This window comes from Athene noctua, chromosome 3 (genome assembly GCF_965140245.1).
Source record: "Athene noctua chromosome 3, bAthNoc1.hap1.1, whole genome shotgun sequence".
NCBI lineage: Eukaryota > Metazoa > Chordata > Aves > Strigiformes > Strigidae > Athene > Athene noctua.
Genome location: NC_134039.1, coordinates 86579287 through 86599607, shown reverse-complemented (window position 1 = coordinate 86599607; position 20321 = coordinate 86579287). Strand labels below are relative to the sequence as shown.

At 48.3% G+C, this 20321-nt stretch overlaps 1 protein-coding gene across 1 annotated transcript in view; it reads right to left on the bottom strand.

Annotated features, from left to right (window-relative positions):
- The window catches only part of LOC141959455 (uncharacterized), a 154499-nt gene that overhangs the window by 38096 nt on the left and 96082 nt on the right, over window positions 1-20321 (bottom strand). The window contains exons 54-72 of the mRNA XM_074903545.1: window positions 19738-19872; window positions 19002-19121; window positions 17427-17555; window positions 17043-17153; window positions 11557-11637; window positions 11395-11445; window positions 10425-10460; window positions 10256-10300; window positions 9630-9674; window positions 8969-9004; window positions 8578-8613; window positions 7959-8018; window positions 7180-7305; window positions 6396-6467; window positions 6192-6227; window positions 5838-5897; window positions 3939-3983; window positions 2574-2609; window positions 1410-1445 (exon numbers count right to left, since the gene is read on the bottom strand). Coding sequence (XP_074759646.1) covers window positions 1410-1445; window positions 2574-2609; window positions 3939-3983; window positions 5838-5897; window positions 6192-6227; window positions 6396-6467; window positions 7180-7305; window positions 7959-8018; window positions 8578-8613; window positions 8969-9004; window positions 9630-9674; window positions 10256-10300; window positions 10425-10460; window positions 11395-11445; window positions 11557-11637; window positions 17043-17153; window positions 17427-17555; window positions 19002-19121; window positions 19738-19872 — 1296 coding nt within the window. The remainder of the gene's footprint in view (window positions 1-1409; window positions 1446-2573; window positions 2610-3938; window positions 3984-5837; window positions 5898-6191; window positions 6228-6395; window positions 6468-7179; window positions 7306-7958; window positions 8019-8577; window positions 8614-8968; window positions 9005-9629; window positions 9675-10255; window positions 10301-10424; window positions 10461-11394; window positions 11446-11556; window positions 11638-17042; window positions 17154-17426; window positions 17556-19001; window positions 19122-19737; window positions 19873-20321) is intronic.

The following is a 20321-nucleotide window of genomic DNA, read 5'->3' as shown; positions in this document are numbered from 1 at the left end:
TCTCTATACTCTGCTGCTTCCCTGCTCTGGAGGATCTCTAACGGAGACAGGATGGGGCTCAATCAATTTTGGGAACAAAAAAGGAGAATAAAGATCCTGTGGTTTAATCCAATACATAGCACAGGCTCTGGGATTCATGCAGTTACTCCTGTATTGATCAAGGGAGAATTAGAAAGAAAGTTAAGTTGCAATCATGTGGGACAAACCCAAGACAATTAGCCCTGGCTCTCCTGTTTTATCTCGCACTCCACCTTATATTTTATTAAGGTATTCTTTTGGAAAATGCATTACAATTCCTTCAGCTTGGAAAGTGTTCTGGGGCCTCTTCATGAAGCAGATTAAGAATTCATTTGTCTCTGGAGCGAGTCCCCTTTGAAAGTAGCTTCCTCAGAGACAAATCAGCCTTAATCATTTAATACTGCATGACTCAAAGGCAGGATCGTCATGTAGGTTTTCTAAAACTCATTTTCTAACAAGCCATTTCAGCCAGGAAGGAAGTTAACAAAGCACTGGGCAGAAGTTCAGCGTTTTCTGTGCATTTTCCAGAAGCGCTTGGGGAGTTATTTTCGCATTAACTTCTATGAGCCAGCTCAGGCTTTTTAAGATTGCAGTATGCTTTGGGGTGAGCCGGTGATACCAAAATCAGTGGAAATTTTCTTCCTCCCTTAATTCACAGGTGGCATTTTGTGCCCCACCAAATAGGGGGGGGAAAAAAAACCCCAACATTTTTTTTGTTGTTTTGTAGGATCCCATCAAAACTATCACACAAGCTCAGCTTGGAGCTGTGTGTCCAGTGCAAGGATGGCATCAACAAAGTGGATTGAAACTGGCTGGAGACCCCCGAGGGGGACATCTACGTGTTGTCTTCCACTACCTACGTAGGTGTACAACGTAGAGAGGATGGATTCGGGCTCTTCTTGGAGGCACACAATGAAGGGACAAGTTGCAACAAAGGGAAACTCCTGTTAGACAGAAGGAAAAACGTCTTCACCCTCAGGGTGGCCAGATGCCTGAGCAAGGACACAGACACGCACACACAAGGCCCTGAGCCTCGAATCCTGAAGACTTCATTGGCACATGGATGGCACTGCACACACCACCACGGATCGAAGCAGGATTGAAAGTCCTCTTCAGTAAAAGGCATTTGTACCCGTCACCTGGGAACCTTGCCCAGCACTCCACGCTGGGTGGGCCACACTCACCCACATGTAACGATGTGAATCCTGTAGAATCATTAAGGCCCCAGATATTTGAAAACACATATAAATATTTTTTTTTTTTAATCATTTATGCCTCTACCTTGTGAGATCACTGACTCATTTAAATAACTGACCATCCGGTAACTATAAAATCCTGAAAACCTTTTACCCCATCTGCCCCAGAAAAATCACAATCTGGAATGTCCTTACTCTTTCTCCCTTGGGTCCCAGAAGTCCCCGATCGCCCTGAACACAGGAAAGAAAAAAGACAGTGAGTGATTCCCTTTTTTACTCACACTTCTTGTGTTGCTCAGTCCACCGATTCACACTCCAAGCCACTAAGATCTATCACAGTTGGAAGTCAGTTCCTCTGGGCACTCTCCAAAATGATTTGCTTACCACAAGAGACTGTGTACAACTAGAATTTATTGCGTTGACAAAAAATAAAGACCCAGAGGACTGAAGTGCTTTGCCTGACTCCATGCTCAGCGCATCCATGATGTGGAACTACTGCTGGATTTTGACCTCCCAATGGGATGCAGCATCTCTGTGCTGCAGGGACGTGCCTACACTACATCTAGGGTGGGATGGCATCCTATATAATACAGGATTTCCCAAATTTCAACCTCAAATTGGCATGTTTTACTGAGAGCGTATGAAATAGTAGCTGTTCCTGGAAGTTTTTTATAATGGGCGTGGTAGCATGAGACTGAAGGACTCATTCCTGGTGGCATCTTGTAACCTTCTCCAGTGCTCAAGACTGCTGTGGTGACAGCAGGAGAAGGGGGAGGCTGCAAGGATGAGGTGGGGAGAGGCTTTAAAACTGCACTTGAACTTCTGAGTGGCAGAGCTGTATGTGGATCTCTCCCCCGGTGTCCCATGGCACATCCCTTACATTTGGGGTGCAGTTCTCAGCACTGCACTCCCCAAGGGTGGCAAGGGGGATGTAGCAGGAGACCGAGGGGACTCCTGCTCACCGATGCAAATGAAAGGGTATGTGTTGCCTGGTGGGCAGTCATCATCCTGCTGATGCTGTAGGACATCTGCTCCCTAGCCCTCTTCCCCCAACCCGGCACATTTGAGGATCAACCAGAGCATACCAGGGGTCCTTCTCTGTCCAAACTCCCAAATTTCCTTCCAAAGAAGTCCTGGGCATGCACCTTCATCCAGCCCAGCCATTACAGAGGGCTGCTAATGCCACTTTATGCTTCCACACACTGATCAATGTCCCCTCCCAATCCACCCCCAGAAGATGCTGGGATTATCCCTGCTGTTTTAACAGGAGCATGAGTAGGGTGGAATGCTGCAGAGAAAGGCTCCCCAAAATGGTGCCTTCCTTCAGGGCACTGCGTAGATAAAATAACTGTTGCTTACTCTTTCTCCTTTCACACCTGGCAAGCCTTTTAGACCCTGTAAGAACATAAAACAAGATGTGAAGATAAATACTAGCAGGGGCAAGGTGTTAAGAAAGAGCAGCCTCCACTCAAAGGCAGAGCTGCCTCCAAGGATGGTCTTCACCATGGAGAAGGTGCTGACAGGACTGGCACAGGAGCCTCTACTGTTCTTTCCTTCCCCCTAGAACAATTTGAGGAGGAGTGAATCATACTGGTGCAAAGAGAAAATTTAGCCTTAAGTTTCTGCCCTGCCCACCATTGAGTCTGGGGCAAAACTCAGGATCTTTTGGCAGATGTATAAATTTAACCAACCTTCTCCATTTTGAAAGCTTTGTACTGTGATTTCCATACCCTTAACATTAACAAGAGGCAGCTCCCACCTCTCACAGAGCGTAGGGGAAGGGTTGATCCCAGAGGACTCCTCCTAGGTGAAGGTGATGGGGATCCTCAGATGCCCCCAGGGCAGGACTGAGACCCTGGGGACAGAGCCAGGATGGGAACAACACGTGGAGAGCTGAAAAGCCATGGTGGTTACCCCAGGTGTAACCCGTTTGCAAAACTGGGAGCTGGTGACCTCCCATGAAAATGTAGAGAGGTGGCACCTTCCACCTGCAGAACTGGCAGCTCATCACGGGGGTAGGCGTGGACAGGATGGATGAGGAGGAGACAGCACAGATATTTCTCAAAGGGCACAAAACCTGGGCTTTGCCACCCTCCTGTGCCCTGCACTGCTGCTCTGACCACCGGGACACACCGGGCTCTCGTGGTGTAAGGGCTCGTTTTGCTGAGAATCAACCTTTCAAGGGTGAGATCTCAGGGTGAAACCTGGTACTGCGACCACTCTGGGCCTTCTGAAGAACTTCCTGCTCATAGTAACAGATCTGTTCCATTAGAGATAATAATAGCCTAATAAATAAAAGGGTGTTTGTCAAAATACTGGCTGTGATCTGCGTCTCCCCTGACTCAGTCTCTGATCAGTGAAAAGGGAATTTACAACAGACCAAGACCCTGAAATTCACGCAGGCAAGCAGACCTGACAGAGAACAGAGACAGTGATATTTCAGGCGGATTTCAAAAGCAGCCTGTAGATGAGTCAGCCAAATGGACAAGAGCATAAAGCAATTGTGCTCTGCATGACACCTCATGTCTCACAGCTGCCTACAGGACTTACACTCATTCATCCCGACACAAGATCAGAATTCAGGTTCCCAAAGTCTCTACTTTTCACTGAAAGCATCAACCCATTTATTCTTTTTTTTTTCATTGCTCATGGGGATTTCGCCAGCCCTGGGTCCACTGTTGTGCATGCTGTAAAATCAGCCCTCTGTGCTATTTTAACACTCACCATCATGCCAGCGGGGCCCCGGACTCCCACGATGCCCTCGTCACCCTGTTAAGATGGAGAGGAAGAGTGATGACCATCAGCAAAGAGAAATGCAACATGCCCAGTCCCAACTCTTCAAACCATCCCACTGGGGACAACAGGAATTAAACAGGCAGAAGCCCAGATCCTCGAAGGAATTTCCCAACCTCTTCACTTAATACCTCCAGAAGGTGCCTTAATGCTCTGATAGGCCTGGATCAAAGAGCCTAAAAGGTTTGAGATCATCCACACGTCGCTGCAGGTAGACAATGCAGCGCTTAGAGAATGATGCTTTGGTCAGACTGAAGCTTCAAGCTTCAGCTTCTCCTCAGTCCCTGAGAGAAACAGGCATTTGTGAGATGATCTGCACATGATTTAGCATGATATAAATCACTCCAGAAAGGCATCTCTTCCTCTCTGTTGGTATAGAGAGGCCCTGGAAGGCCTAGCTCAGAAGAAGCCATCTGAGGCTGGATGACCTGGTGTGTCCCTCTCCAGGATGTACTCAAAAGGCATGTCCAACACGGGACAGAGGTCTGAGACGTCCCTGGGACAGAGAGATTTCTCCCCCCTGCTTAGAGGGCTCAGTAATTTTAGGCTCAACTCATAACTCATTGCTGAACATTGATTTCAGCAGGACTCAATATATAAGGCAGCCAGGAATTCACCTGGAACTCATGCTATTGACTTTCAGAAGGAAGAGGCCACCAGTCAATGGCTCAACAGTAAACTGTGACTTTAGAGACCAATGTGAGGCTTATCTTCACACCCAGCTGTGGTTTCCAGATGCTGCAGATCTTGTTCTGAGCCTCCCTTTAAGTGTGCTATCGGCTTCTTACAAACCTCGCTACGAGGCGTAGCTGTGCTGGTGGGTACATGACGTCCTTTTATGACCTCCCTAGGTAGATCCTACAAGACTTACCTGTCTTTAAGATGCCTAGATGTAGGCACCCTCCTGTGAAGCCAAATTTAGATCTCTCACCAGTGTAATCCGAGATTCTGTGATTCACTTTAGATTTATGCTGGAGTCAGAAGAGCAGAAACATTATTTCATCATTTCCTTCAGATAATGAAGCTTGAGCAAGGTTTACCCCAGACCTTTCACAGCTGTTGACATTCTCATTAAGTGTTTTGTCTCAGGGGCCTCACTGAACAGTTCTGCTGGCAGATGGGGAGTTTGTCTAAATGGATTGCAGCATAAAATCAGTTTATTCGTGGAACAGCCACAGAAGCAGCAAATTGAAACATGGCTTCTGATTACAACTCAGGAGGGTCCCCCTGGGGTCTTTGTCAGAAGGAGACCAGAACTTCTCAGCAGCATGAGCAAAAGTGAACATTATTGCTCCAAGGATGATGGGAGCTGGTTTCCCTCTGCCAGGACAATAAGGAGGGAAGAGGGGAGTGAGGATAAAAAAGTTGGAAACTGATTTCTGAACGAGCTTGTAGGTAGCATGCCCAAAACATACAAAACGGAGGTGGTTCCTCAGCAAGCTGCTGGGATGAAAACACACAGACGTAGGGGTGTAGATATTGCCTCAACGCTCCCAACTAGCCAGTGAGAGCACAGCCAACACAGCTGGTGGGGCAGGATTCACTTGGCCATGCAGTTAGCCAATGTGACCTGCAATGCCTGAGGGTGTCTAATTATGGAGAAGATTTTAATTGTGACCTGTGGACAGATTCTGGTCAGTGCCAGCTCCAGCTGGGCATAACAGTGTCCATCATCTCCTAATCTGGCTGATGAAAAATGAAGGAGGACTCTGAAATCAGCCCTTTGGACATCTTCTAAGATGGGTGAGCGAGAGGTGATGGTGTAAAGCTGCCTCCAAATGAGAGTGGGCTGCAAAAAGCCAAGTCAGGAACATTTATGGAGGGACCTACCCGAGGGCCAGGCAGTCCACGAGGACCTCTTGGGCCAGCTGCTCCAATGCCGATTTCTCCCTGCAGAACAGAGAACCCCAGAGATCTCATTCAGAGCAAGAACCCCACATCCATGATTGCTGATTAGTTTGGCCATGATTTAAAAGCTAGAAAGAGTCAGGAGACTCGCTGCCATTGACTTTCTGCTGCTCTCTCTGGAGGAAGCACCAGCCACCAAGAAGGGCATAAGGGTGAAAGAGGGATGAAGGGCTTGGATGGGGCCAGGGATAAGGAGCCAGGGGAGGGCAGTGTACTGTCCCATTGCCACCCCAGGAGCTCAACTGCTTGTGACCTGCCTGGTAAATTGGCACTGACCTTGTTGCCTTTGGGTCCAGGTATCCCGGGAATCCCCTGTAGGACAAAACAGAAGGGAAAACTTTGCTTTAAGAGTCCTCAATGCTTTCCTGTCCCAGTGCTCTAAGAGGGTGAAAGCACACCCAGCCCAGGTACCAGAGCCTCAATTTCCCCCCCAGCCATCCCTCTGATGCTCAAAAGGCACAGGGACAGTGTACAAGTCACCTCTTTTCCTGGGGATCCTGATGGTCCTGTGGGCCCAGCAAATCCATTCCGGCCTCTCTTCCCACGCTCCCCCTTGAAAACAAAATCCTTTAAGGAGGAGAACACCCTGATGGGAAAAATCCTGCTTTCACCCATCCAGACAGAAAGCAGGAGCTGGTGCCCCCAGGGGTTCCCTGCAGTGGCAGCAAGCAGGAGGAACAGACTCCTTGTGTGTGACTCTTGTTGTTGAGGAGACCTTGAGTTTAGTTTCATTGCTGTCCCCCACTCCCCCTCCAGCTAAGCCTCCATGTCCCTGCAATAGACTTACCCACTGGTCCCTCTGTTCCCACGGGCTAATGACCACAAACCCCTTTCTGTCCTCTCCTGTGCTATCGCCACCCCTTTTCTTCCCAGTTGTCTCATCAAGCCACATCACTAAATTTAAAAGAAGATCAGGTCCCTCAGCCTGCTTGAAGCTCCACTGTTCTGTGTTGTTGTTTTTTGGGGTTTTTTTTGGTTTTTTTTTAACTTGAAGGACATCCCCCTGCACCAAATCTTTTGGATACTTTTTTCCCTAACAACATCAGTTGGCCTAATAAATGCTGTTACTTCTCCGTTTGCAACCAGGCTTTGCTCCTGTTTTTCTTCACTGACTACGTATAGGCTCAGGGTCTGGAGACCTGGATAGGTGGGGATGTGACCCACGGTGGGCATCCGACATAGACAGTCTCAGCAGGGCCATCGTTGTTCTCACCTCGAGGTGGCTAACACAACACATGCTGTCCCCTCACTGCACACCACCTACCTTCTGTCCTGGCATCCCGGGAAGACCTGGAGCCCCTCTGTCCCCCTGTGACCCGGGGGTGCCAGCATTGCCACGAATGCCCTGGATGCCCTGAGCTCCTGGAGGTCCTGGGGACCCTGGCTCACCCTGTTGAGCGAATAACAAGGAATTTGGATTCACTGACCCCTTAAAGGTCCTGGAAAAAGCCTGAGGTGTATCCTTGAATTCACACGACCAGTACACAGAATTGGGGATGACTCCACCAGCCCTGGTCCATAAGAGAGGTCCTAGGGCTGGAGAAGGGCTGTACCATGGCTTGCTAAGCAGGGAGCCCTTACCTGCAGACCTTCAGAGCTCTCCAGTGAATTCAAACCCTGCAGACCTGCAACATCCCAAGGGATCACAGAAACACATCTGTGCTGAGAGCACAATTCCCTGGATTTTTTTCACAGTCATATTTCACAGCCTGATCTAACTGAAGGTGTCCCTGCTCACTGCAGGGGGATTGGACTAGATGACCTTTAAAAGTCCTTTCCAACCCAAACCATTCTATGGTCTATTCTATTTATGCTCCGGGCTTCATCTGCTTTGAAATGGCCCTTTGGAGGACACAGAGCACTCCCTCTGTCCCAGACCCATGTCATAGTGTTCCTGCCTTCCCTAGCTGGCACTGGTTTTGGTGCTTTATCTTTGTAGCCACAGCCAGTGCTCAATACCCAGTGGTGGAAAGCAACGACTACAAAGAGAAAGATCCAGAAAAAAACAAGTGAGATCCTATCTAGAAGAGAAGAAAGGCTTACCTTAAATCCAGGTGTCCCAGCCTGACCAACGGGACCTCTAAACCCAATTCCTGGTTCTCCCTGTGAAGAGAAGAAGATCAGGAAAAATCAAGATCACTCCCTCCATTATGGGCCCATCGAAATGAGGACTTGCTTCCTGCTGCTCCCTGGACACCCAGCTGAAGTCCCTCAGAGCTGATCCTACATTGAGGGTTTCTACAGAGTCCTCACTGACCATCACATCTCCTCTAGATGATGTAAGTTTTATCTGACCTGGAGAGACAAAGCTGCTGAGAGCAATTAAACAGCTTTAGGAAAGAGGGAACTCAGTTGCAGGAATGTTACTGGAGGTGGTATCAGAGGACTCTGGGTGAGAGTCTCACCTTTTGACATTACTTATTTATAAGGTGAGTGTCCCGTCTATGTGAGCCATCTGGAGTCCTTCTCTAGTCAACAGAGAGATGGTGAGTCCCCAGTGAGGAACTGGCCACACAGCCCACATCTCGAGATGGGACACCTGGACACCTCCCCCTGAGATTTAGGAGGTTAGGTGTAGCAAAAGGAGGAGGGAGAGCAGGAGGCAAGCTCTAAGAGTGTAAGAAGAGATGCCCCTGATGGCAGTACCAATGTTGTTCTTTACCTTTTGACCATTTTCACCCCTGTCTCCTTTGGTGCCCTGTGAAATAAAGACACAGTTACCAAGCTTGTGCAAGAGGTCTTGTGAAGTACCACCTCAGTGCAACCCTGAACAAGAGCAAAGGTTTCCAGTTGTGCTCATAGCCTATGGCAGCATGGAGCAACCAGCCCCTCTGACCTCCACCTCTTTTCCCTAAGGAGGTGGGCAGTGGCTGTGTGACCAAGGAAGAGCCAAATGCCCTAACACAGAGCCACGCTGTTCACAGGAAGGGGATGGAGTACTGGGCTGACACAGCAGATTTTGACTTTCCTATGGCAATCTCCAGTTCTGGATTTGGGTCACTTAGCTGGTAAACTGTCTTGCTCCAACTGCTGATACTGACTCCACAGCTCACCTTTTCTCCAGGTTCCCCCTTCTCCCCAGGCTGCCCCTGCAAGACAAAAACCATCCATCTTCCAGCCACCTCCTCTCCGTCCCTCCCTTCTCATGCCCGTGTCCCCAGGATGCTGCACCACACAGGTGTTTAAATAGTAGCCCATGCGAACCACCCCTTCCCCATCTGTCTGTGCCTTTTAATAACAACCCTGCCTTGTCTGCCTGAATATCTGGGTCCCATCACCCTCCATCTGCCATTTGATCCCTACAAGCCTTTGCTGCCAAAAGTGTTCATGAAATTGTGTTTTGTGTGGTCCTTCTTCCATCCCTATCCTCATCCTAGGGCTGGGTTTTGTTTGTCTGTCACCTGGTTTAGTTCAACAATCCAGCAGAAAACGAACATCAGAAAAAACTCCTGAATTTTGGCATTTACCCCTGAGCTCGTGGCAGATGATGCGTGTTAGCATTGCTGGAAGGGAGGGAACAGAAACACCCAGCCAGGTTCAGAGATAAAGGGGGGACTGTGGCAATCCCAATTTACGTCGGCACAGTCGCCCACAGGCCCTGAATGTCCTTCCCCATCAGCATGTCCCCAGCTGCCTCTCCGTTTCCAGACCCTCTTAGCACAGAGAGCCTTCTCCTGGTCTCAGAGGCTCAGGCCAGAAAAGTGCTATTGCTACCTTTTCTCCTTTGTCTCCATGGACTCCTGGAGCTCCCATTTCTCCCTGGAAAACAACAGGCAAGCCCTTCAATTGCAAACATGCGCTGCTACAAGGAATTTTTCCTTCCCTCTATGGACCAGGTGGGTGCTGCTCTCATTCCTGAATCAGATTTTGGCAAACTTTGTGGAGGAGCCCCTCATTTCCACCACCTGCATCCCCAGACCAGATTGGGGATGTCCCTGAGCCCATCCCTTCTATCCTGTGCAGTGAAAACGCAGAGAGAGAAAACATAAATTGCAGAGAAAGGGTCAGATATGAGTGGTAAGCTGAGGGTCTCCCTGCCCCTGGATGCTGCAGATGTTAAAGGATGAATTTGAGGGAGACAGGAGAGGTCCACAGAGGATAAAAGTATTGAGGATCCCCAAAACACAAAACCAGCTACAAAACCTTCAAGCCTGGAATCTCTGCTCTTTACCAATGGCCAAAACTGTTGATTACTACCTCTTGAACCTACGGGCCTGGCCAATTTTCACTCGTGATTTCTCAGCCTCCATATGAGACTGCTCTGGGAGATGGATCACTATCTTGACTCCCTGAAGGTGCCACTGGGTATCTGCATTAAAAGTTGAACCAAAATCACTGACCTTTTGGCCATGGGAGGGTGGATCTTCTGAGCCAGTTTCTTCCTTCTGTAAGAAAAAAAAAAAATGCACATACAGAACTGGGCTGGGATGTGGTGTGATGGGAGAAAGGATCAGCTGCATCCTCACCACACGCAGCTGCGATAAGAGGAGTACAACAAGAATGCTGTACCTTAATTCTCCTCGGGTGGTCAGGGCCTGGGTACGCCTTGAATTAAAAAAGAAAAAAGCGTGAGAGCATTTGGAAAAAGTTTCCACCCTTGTTAGGCAGCGAGGAGGCTGGAGGTATCTCACAGGGAAGCCGTGTGTTACCGAGGATCATGAGAACGCCACTGAAGGGCTCCTGGTTGGATACAGGGTGGCCTCCAGGCTCCTTCTGACCTGCTCCAGCCCAGACAGGACATCTGAGAGCTGGTGTTGCCTGTTGCGTATGGGCTGCCAGGGTCCGTGAACCAAGAGAAGCCTCAATACCAGGCTTTTGGTGATGACCCACCTTAACCATGGCCCTTTAGGGAGGACTATGAGAAGATGTGTTTTCTCACGGAGTGGATGAGCTCAGCTCACTGCTGCCATTCCTCCTGGGAATGCAGGGTGAGGGTTACTCACTGCTTTCCAAGAAATTCATTCAAACTTAGGAAAAATCTGCTGTTCAGAATTTTTCATCCTCACCTCTTATAAATGTTGTAAAAATCAACTCTTTGCGGTTTCTATTTCTGGTGTATTTGTGCCGATATCAACAATGTAATTGTGCAGGTGTGTCAGAGCTGTATGTGTTTACAAACACACACATATTTTTACACATTTAAGCACACATACAAATATCTCTTGGGACACAAAACACCCTCCAGTTAGGCTGCTTTCCCCAGGAACCAGGTTATTATGTTCCTTCATTGATTAAGTTTGATTTTCCCCCCTTCTGTTTTCCGAGCATCACGTTTCCCTTGCCAGATACAGGGAGAACAATGTGCTCTGCCAAGAGAGACGGCTTCTGCAGCAGCTGTTTCTTGCTTTATTTATTAATATTTATCACTAACCTTTCACACACCCCCTCTACATTTGTCGTGATTTTGCACAAGTGGGCAACTAGGGTTCCCCTTGCCTCCATGTGTTTGAAGACACCCTTGCATGGGGTTTTCACTCACCATGGATCCAGATGGGGATTTTCGAGCTCCCGGGGCACCAGGGGGATGAACCTGTGAGGGAGCCAAGAAGGAAGGGTCACTGCTTCCTCCTGGATCACACCGATGGCTCTGCTCTTGCACACAGGCCAGCCTGAAGCTGCTGTGGTGAAACGAGGTCTTTACCATGCGTCTCTCGTGCTCAGCAGATCTCCTGGCTCTAACGTGCCTTGGGAGTGCAAAGCCATCGTCTAAATTCACATTTTCCTGGGGGAAGGGAAACAGCATCCTGCTGAGAACTTAATATTATATCTATAATAATAATAATAAATGTTATTTAACACTGTGCAACTAATTTACTGCCATTACAAAGAAATAAAACCCACCTAAAATATTGCAACATTGAACTTTAAATGCCTCCCTGCACCAGCCATGCCCAAGTAACACACCTGCTATGCATTTAATGTATCTCATTGGAATAAGACAACTATTAATACCTATTAATGTCTACACATTAATCTGCCACTAGGTGATGTTTGCAGTGCTCGTGGTTTTGGCTGATGTATATTTAAGGCACACACAGTAGAGCTTTTACAAATAGTTACTGGTCTGGCTCATAAATTGTTTGTCCTTTTCCATATTAGCAACAGTAAATTATCTACTTGCTGTGGTAAAGATGATAATATTCCTCGCTGCTGGATATCTCGGTGTACAGCAATTATTCTTTGAACCACACAGTGGAAGCACTGCAGTGTAGCTTTGGGGAATATTTTGGTATGAAAGTAAAAAATAAGTGAATTTATTTATAACAAAAGAAAGCTGGGCACCTCCTTGTACCCAAACCCCAACCCTGAGTCCTGCCAGGAGCACATGAAGGAGAGGGAGAATTCAGGATGGGGTGCAGTTATGTAGCATTATTCCCACATTATTTGCTGCAGAAACAGAGACCTGGATTCATCTCAATTAATTTCACCTAGAAGTATGTGTTGAGACATTCAGATGGTTAAAGTTAAGGGAAAATAAATCCTAACTGAAGGACTTCCAAGAAATGCTGTTTCGTCCAGCCCTGGACATTACGCTGTCAGGTTTTCAGGGATGACAGTCCTGTTTTGCTGGATGAGAATCTGACCTAGTGGCTAATGAACCCAAGAATTTTCTGACTCACCAAAATGCGTAAAGAAAAAAAAAAATTATTGTGGTCCAATTAAAATTGTGATTCTTTACTGAAAGATGGTGAGGATGACAGAAGGAGGAATAAAAGACAGGTCAGTGATGTGCTGGCACATATTGTTCAGGGGAGTGCTCATCTAGGGTGGTTTTTGTGAGACAAGCTAGAGAAACATCTCCCCGAGAGATGCAGAGGTGATTTGGGTGGGTCCGATGGCACCATCAGATGAGACCGAGTGAACATTCCTGCCCATCCTGTACCGGGTCACAGCTCATCTCTGTCCTGACTGGCTGTAAAAAGCTGCTGCTCTTCAGCATGAGCCCATGTTCAACTCACAGACGTGCCAATCGCGTCACAAGGCAGCGGTGAGGCAAGCCCATGGGTTGCCAAGACCTCGCTGAGGTTTTGAAGGCGACCCGTATGCATGCGATCTCATAAAGCTGCCATTTACTGGGGTGGTGGGAAATTGCAGGGGATAATAACTCTCCTTCATTCTGCAATTCCTCTGCAATTTTAGCAGTTTCCGGCTCTGAGGTGCCAGCAATAAGGCACCTCAAAGAAAAGTAGAGAGGCTGCTGCTGCTTTCTAAAGGAATGATTTATTGATGGCGGGTGACAGTGTAAAAAAGAAAGGAGAAGAGAGAGGAGGGAGGAAAGGAACAGATAGAATTAGGGCAAGAAAGCAGAAATAAAAATAAAAGGGGGACTAAAAAAAAAACCAAACCAACAACTTTCCTGCAAAGAGGTACAGGAAAGAGAGAAATAACAAGGCCAAGAAGATAGCAGGTAGGAAAATTAAGCGACTATGGGTTTATCCACATGAAGACAATCAGGGGTGTTTATCTGAATTAACTCTGAAAATGAGTAAACTTAACTACAGGGGAGCTGGGAGATGGAGGAGGCAGGAATTGGCTGGTACGGTCCCATAACACTAAAGAAGTGGCTCATCCATGGAAAGAGTAACCAGCCACTTCTTCTCACACGGGCACATGTACCTGGGCTCATCCTGCCTCCTTATCTCAGTTAATTTGCTTTGGCCATTAACTCCTGCCAGCCAGAAATTGCACCTCCGAGATGAAGCTCTTGGGCTATTACAGGCTGCTTCTCTCTAGAGCCCCATGAACCTTTTAACAGGTAAAATTCGTGATTACAGCTGCTGCTGATGGGAAAACAACTGGCTCCATTTCACTCCCTTTGCTGAGGTCAGTTCGGCTGTGGGAGGCACCAGGAATGAGACGATGCAGGAGCTGCAGGGAGAGAGGGGCTGCTGCCGTTTCCCTGCCTTTGGGCCACACTTATCCTGAGGATAAAGGGGATTTTACATCCAATACAACAGAGAAAAATGCCCTGGGGTGTAGATCCTACTGTGCTAGGGGGTTTGAAGCGCCCTAAAAAACTTTTGGCAGCTGTTCGGTTTTTACAAATTGTGCCCCTGCCAAAATGGGGATGGTTGGACACAAGAGCAGGAAGGGTGGTTCTATGGGGCTATCTTTTCAAGCAACCCTTCCTTTGACAGGGAATCAATCCCCTGGGCTGGGATTCAGAGAAAGGCGTCTGGCAATATTGGGCTGCAGGATTGCACCTATAATTATTGCCAAACACGTAGGTGCGGCGTCGCTGTCGGATGACCCTGATATTGCACGCACTGATCTATAGGTGTCTTGAACACCAGCCCCAGTGGGGGCAGGAGATCATCTCTACAAACCCAAAATGCAAACTTTTCCCCTCCAGCCCCCCTGTGCTCTGCTCCTGATAACTCAGGCAGCGACAGACAAGGAATTGCTGCCTCGTCCCATCTCCCTCCAGCCTGCTCCCGGGGTTAATCAGCTTGAGCTCTAATTTCCCATTTGAATTATAAGTCTTTGGTTTCCTCCCTCCAGCTCTCCTGCCTTTTGCTGCAAGATTAAAGAGCCCTTTACCATTTGGTATCTCCTCTCTACAAAAAAAATCTTCGATGCTGAAATCAAATTATCTTAGCCACCTCGAGTCTGGCTAAAAAATATCTGGTCTTAGGTTTCTTGTGATAAACGAGCCTGTACACACCTACAAATCACTTTGTGGTTCTACTCTGCACTTTTCATGGGGCTTTAAAATAAAAAGTGACGTTCCAAACAGGATACAGAGATTGCTTTTGGTCCTTGGGATGCAGTTATGGGGCTTTAAAATAAAAAGTGACATCTCAAAGAGGACACAGAGCTTGCTTTTTGTGCTTGGGATGCAGGGATTAAATTCTGTGATTCTGTAATTAATTGCTTACACCCCTGATGAGTGAGGACAGTTCTTTCTGCCCAAATGTCACATTTGGCATGGCCACAGGGTCCCTTTTCCTTCCCGATGCCACGGTGCCTGGGCACATGGATGCACTTGGCTTCCAGACACCCATAAACAGGGCTCACTCCTGTTTCACTGAGGAGGAAATGCCGTGGCTGTGGCGGGTCTGATTCATTAAATGACACCAGGCAGGGGCACATGTTAAGACATGAGGGCTCTGCTCAAAAAGAGCATCCAGCATGGGTGAAATCCACGGTTTCAAATGAAGCCAGAGATTCGGGACCTCCCCAGTTTCATGGTCTCCAGGTGCAGGTCCATAGGGACTGGGCTCTACTTGCTTCTGAGAGCAGGACACCAAAAATCTCCCACCTCAGCCGGGGGCTTGCAGCCCAATCCCCAAGAAATGTGGGAGTTTGGGCTTCATCCTCTGGGCTTCCAGATCTCTCTTCATTTTAACCATGCCCAGCCAAGGGAAACGGTGCATCCAGGAGGAGAAACAAAGCTGGTGGCAGCTCATGGCACAGGCCACCATCTCCAGAGCTGCAGTTTACACACACACACGCGTGTCAGGGGGGGTGTCTGCGTGTGTTTGTGCCGGGAGCCCTCTCGTGGCTGCTGCAATATTGTTTGCTCCAGCCTCGTGATTCCGTGTGGTGGTAATTCGCAGAACCAGCCTGGAGACGGCTTAAAGCCATGGGAGCAGAAGCAAGTGTTGAGCAGACTCCCTAAATCAGAGAGATTTCCTCCAACAGGGTCTCCCCACTTTGAGCTACCCCCTCTTTGCTATTCCTAGAAACACCCTTGCTAACGCTTGTTCCTAGCAGCCACCGTGCCTGTAGCTGCAAGCAAACATCCAGGGGATTTTTTCTGTTCACTTTTTAAGGCTGTTGGTAACCAGTCTGAGTATTTTCAGAAAGAGAATTCCGTCCCTCATACAGGAGCATGTCACTGTGCAAAAGTGTTAAGCCAGCACTGGATAAATACATTTTCTCTCTCTCTCCATCACTGGGGCTGGTGTCACTCAATGCCTGGTGTCGGGGTAGGGTCTGGCAGCTGGGCTGGACTGGGCACTTCCAGTGATGTTCAAACTGGAGGGTGCTGGGTTTGGTACATGGCAGCGAAGCATGATTTGGGCTCTCAGGAGAAAATGCATGCCCAGGAGGGCAGGGGAAAAAAAAAAAATAAAAAAGGAGTGAAATGCGATGTTAGGGCTCAGACAACCACACTGCAGCAACACCACAATTTATCGCCCATCAGCTGAGCTGTGGTAACTGCTGCTATCAGCCTGGATGCACCCTCCAACTTGGCTGAAAATGATATCATGTGTCTTAAGGGGTATGGACACATGTGCTCGTAAAGCAGTTCTAACCCCTGGCTATGGAAGAAACCTCTACTCTGCTACTGTCCTTCAGCTGAAGTGCAGTAACAAACCACTTCAGCTTTTTAAGAGGCACACCTTGAAGGAAGAGGTAAGGTGTGCCACCCTGCATCATGTTTCCTCTGGGACAGTCACCTTGGTTCAGCTGACCCACAAAGGCTTATTAAAATACAATTTGCTCTTGTTGGTGAGTCCTTAAAAAGGAGAAAGTCTGCAAATTCCTGCTTAGACCCTAAAACCCTCTTCTTTAGGGGAGTCAAACTCTGCACTCCAGAGCTGAGCTCAGGACAGTGCATACCAGGGTCTAAAAGACTAACACTGTGCAGGGAAACCTGAGAGTCTGTGGACTATTCTGAGACATCTATAGAAGTAAGAAGGAAGAGGAAATATCTTGTCAAGGGACATAACTTAAATTCACTGTCTGGGCTTTGCACTGTTCCTGGAGTATTACAAGTCTGATTTTAAAAAATATTGAGAATCAACAACTTTTCAGTCAACTAAACCCAAACCCAAATAGTAGGATGGATGCTGTGGCTAGATGGATTCCGATTAGAAAGAGACTGTCCTCCCCCCCCCCCCCCCCCCCCCCCCCCCAAAAAAAAAAGGGGTAATTAATTAACAAAACATTTGCCAAGGGCTCTGGGGGTTCCCACTTCCCTGTCTGAATGCAAAGGACAAGGTTGGCCACCACTCTCCTGCCCAGGTCCCATGTCTGAGCAGTGGTATCCTCTGGAGATGTGGGGGGACCTGCCCCAGGACTCAGAGCACTGGATGAGAAATGTGCATCCCAGTCCCTTCCAGTCTATCACTTATCTCCACACCGGTCTACTGCCCAGAACTGCTGGGGAAGACATACATGGCTGATGTCCTGTTGTCCTTCCACCCCCTCCTCCAAGGACTTGAGAAGCAACATGGGCTGACTTCCTTGCAGATCATCTTCTGGGTGTGGTGGGGACACAGCCAAGCTCTGCAGAGTGATGGATAAGCAACAACACAGTCTCGCTGACTACCAGAGCAGGAGATGGAAAACAAGACCCTTTTCCAAGCTCTGACAGTGATCCATGAAGGGATCCTTTTCCTTTCTCTAACTTAGCTTTTCACTGCAGTAAAATAGGGGCAAAACTCACAGAATTGCAATGTCTTGTCCTATCAGCCTCTGAGAAATGTAACTCCTTTGTATCTATTAAATCAGCACAAGTGAAAAAAACAATTAAAAGTCACTGAACAGGTATTTACATACACTGCTGAGAGAAATGTTTGTCCCTCTTGAGTCTCTCTCCTTCCTTCTTTCCTCAGGTGTTTTCTCCAAGGACTCGTGAGGGTTTCCTAAGGACTCGTACTCAGGTTCAGAACCACCAGCAGATAGACCCTGTGGAGACCAAAGAAAGTTACTGGTTTTTCTAAGTCAAGACATCATCCACAATACACTGCTTTATCAACACTGTCATTTATTCAATAGCATTCAATAGCATGCCCAGAGACAGCAGGACAAGGCTGGAGACCAAGGTGCCAAGACCTCTCTTGCACCTTATTTGGGAAGTGCCAACAAGGATGGGCTGGGGCAGACTGCAAGGATCCCCCGTGGGTTGGAGGGTTGCTTGGACCTCCTTTGCTCTCTTAGGCTGGCCCAGATGAGCAGAGAGGTCCCCAACCCTTTCTGACAGATTGAGCTGGTCTCAAAAGCCTGACAGAGACAGCTTTGGTGTCTCTGTACCCCAAATCCCAGCATTGCTGGCTCCAGGGTTGCTGGCACATATTCAGTTTGCGTCTTTTGGTGCAAATACATCTACTGGTGAACACTTCATCCCCTCTCAAGCCCCTAAAATGCTATCACCCAGACTGCAATGATCCAGAAAAGCAACAAGTCTCACCTGAGATCAGAGCAGGAGCCTGGAGCTGAGAGGGAATGAGCCTGTCTCACCCTGTCTAAGAACCTGAGCAACTGGGTCATCGCTGAACCAACCACAGAGAAAGAATCATCAGGAGGTGGCTCCAAACACCCCCACAGCTCTTGTGCTCCACTTGGAGACCACATTTCCCACCAGTGACCTACAAGGGTTTATGGAGAGTGAATCACTTCTTGGCTGTCATAAAAAGAGGATGAGAAAAGCCCCACCACAGCTGCAGGCACTATTTCCTGGACTATCTCTTATCAGGACTGTCTAGTACAGGCAAATTAAGATACTTGACTCCTCCAGCAGCTATGAGAGGTGACCTGGATACAGCCCTCTCATGTTATTCCTGGAGGTGTGCTGTACAACACTGGAACTTGGTTCAGCATGGAGATTAAGCCTTAACATTGCTAATAAATTCCTATTTTCTATAAACGCAAACTGTCTGTTACTTGCAACTGCAAAGGATGCAGGTGACTGGATTCTCTCTAGCAATTAGCCTGGTTACTCAAGCAAACGAAGGCTGTGGAAGCATGGCAGGAACTCCTCTCCTGGGCAATCTCAATCCAATTTGACAGCAGGATTGGATCTGCCCCTGATAGAGAAGAAGAGAAGCACCTAGATTACAGCCTCCGAGTGAGGAGAAGTTGCAGGGCAAGTTCAATAGATAATCAGAACTGTTGTGGCTTGAAACCAGCCCAAAAGGTGTTGGATTTTTTGCTTAGAAGACAAGAATGAGTTGTGGCTGGGTGGAAAAGAAGGGAGCATGAGGATCAGCAGAAGCATCACTGGAGCATGGACTGGGAGCTCACAGACAGCTGGCACACATTTGATGTGCAATCTGTTAATATCATTGCTGCAGCAGACCAGATGGACAGGAGTGTAGATCTACATAGATCTTCTGCTCTGTTGTTTATTTTCACCTTAAGGAGTCCTCCAGACACCGGCACCCTAAACTGAGCCTCCACCTCCAGGCTCTGTGCTTCTTCTGTCACCTCGGTGCTGGCCAGGGCATCGTGAGAAGTATCAAACACCAGCAAATCCTGCAACATCCAAAAAAGTGGGTTGGTGTGGCGATGACAAACCTGAGCTCCCAGGATCCACACATGTGATGAGCTGGAACCTGATGGGTTATTTCTACCTGCTGCCCCATGCCTCCAGCATGCTCTGTCCCACCTGGTAGCTTTTCCAAACCAGGATGGAGTCAGCAATTCCCTGCTAGCCACCTCCAAGCCTTCCTTCCAAGCTAGTCCTACCTCCCTGGGACCCCTCTTGCTTTTGAGGCTGCCCTTGGGATCACTTCTTGTGCTTTCAACTGCTTTGCTCCCCCTTCACACCCACCACTCCAACAATCCACAACCCTCAAAGGGCATTAAGGAGGCTGATGGCTTTGGAGGACGGCTTCTAGCTACCTTCATCAACAATAAGGGTTGGCTGATTCCTTTATTTCTGCTGAAAAAAGAACGCTTTGCAAGCCCATCCGTTTAACCCAAAGATCCTCATGCAAGCCATTAGCTGCTTCCAGTTTAACCATTTCTTACAGTGGCTGCAAGTCACTGTAACCTGCTTGACCCTGAAGCCTTCAATGATTCGTTTCTGTCTCTCACATTTCCTTCGAGGTCTGTCTGTCCCGTGAGGACGACAGATGACAATACTCACGCCATGTGTGGTGGCTTGCAGAGTTGCCTGCTTTCTCCTGGAGGCCTTGCTTGTCCTGGAGCCACCCAGCTGCTGCACCAGCCCATCCAGCCCATCCTGCAGGAGTGCGTTGGAGAGGTCCTTCAGCAGTGCCAGCTGCAACCAGTGGAGACCATTAAGGCAGTAGCCCAGAGCCACCCTCCTGTTCCTGACACACGACAGCGCACAGGCAGCCACCCCAAAACAACGACTGCTGCATTTCCATTGGAGCTCACAGAGCACCTGGTGAAGCAATGTGCCCCGACCGACAACAGATGATTTAAACACAGGTGGCTGCATTTTGGGCATCTAGGAGTAGATCAACGGTGCTTATGTGGTGGCTTTCCTCATCCTAAATAAACCTGCTACATTTGCCCAGATCAGTCAGTCCCTCACCTCCCTCAGTCACACCTCCAGAATTTTCAGAAAGGAGCTGAAGGTCATGAGCACAACTATAAGTACCTGCCTGGCAGATACTAAAAGCTGAGCCTCATCACACTTCCTGAGCTTGATGGTAACCTTGAGAGGTGGAGAGGGAGGCCACCAGTCTAGCACTGCTGTCTTGC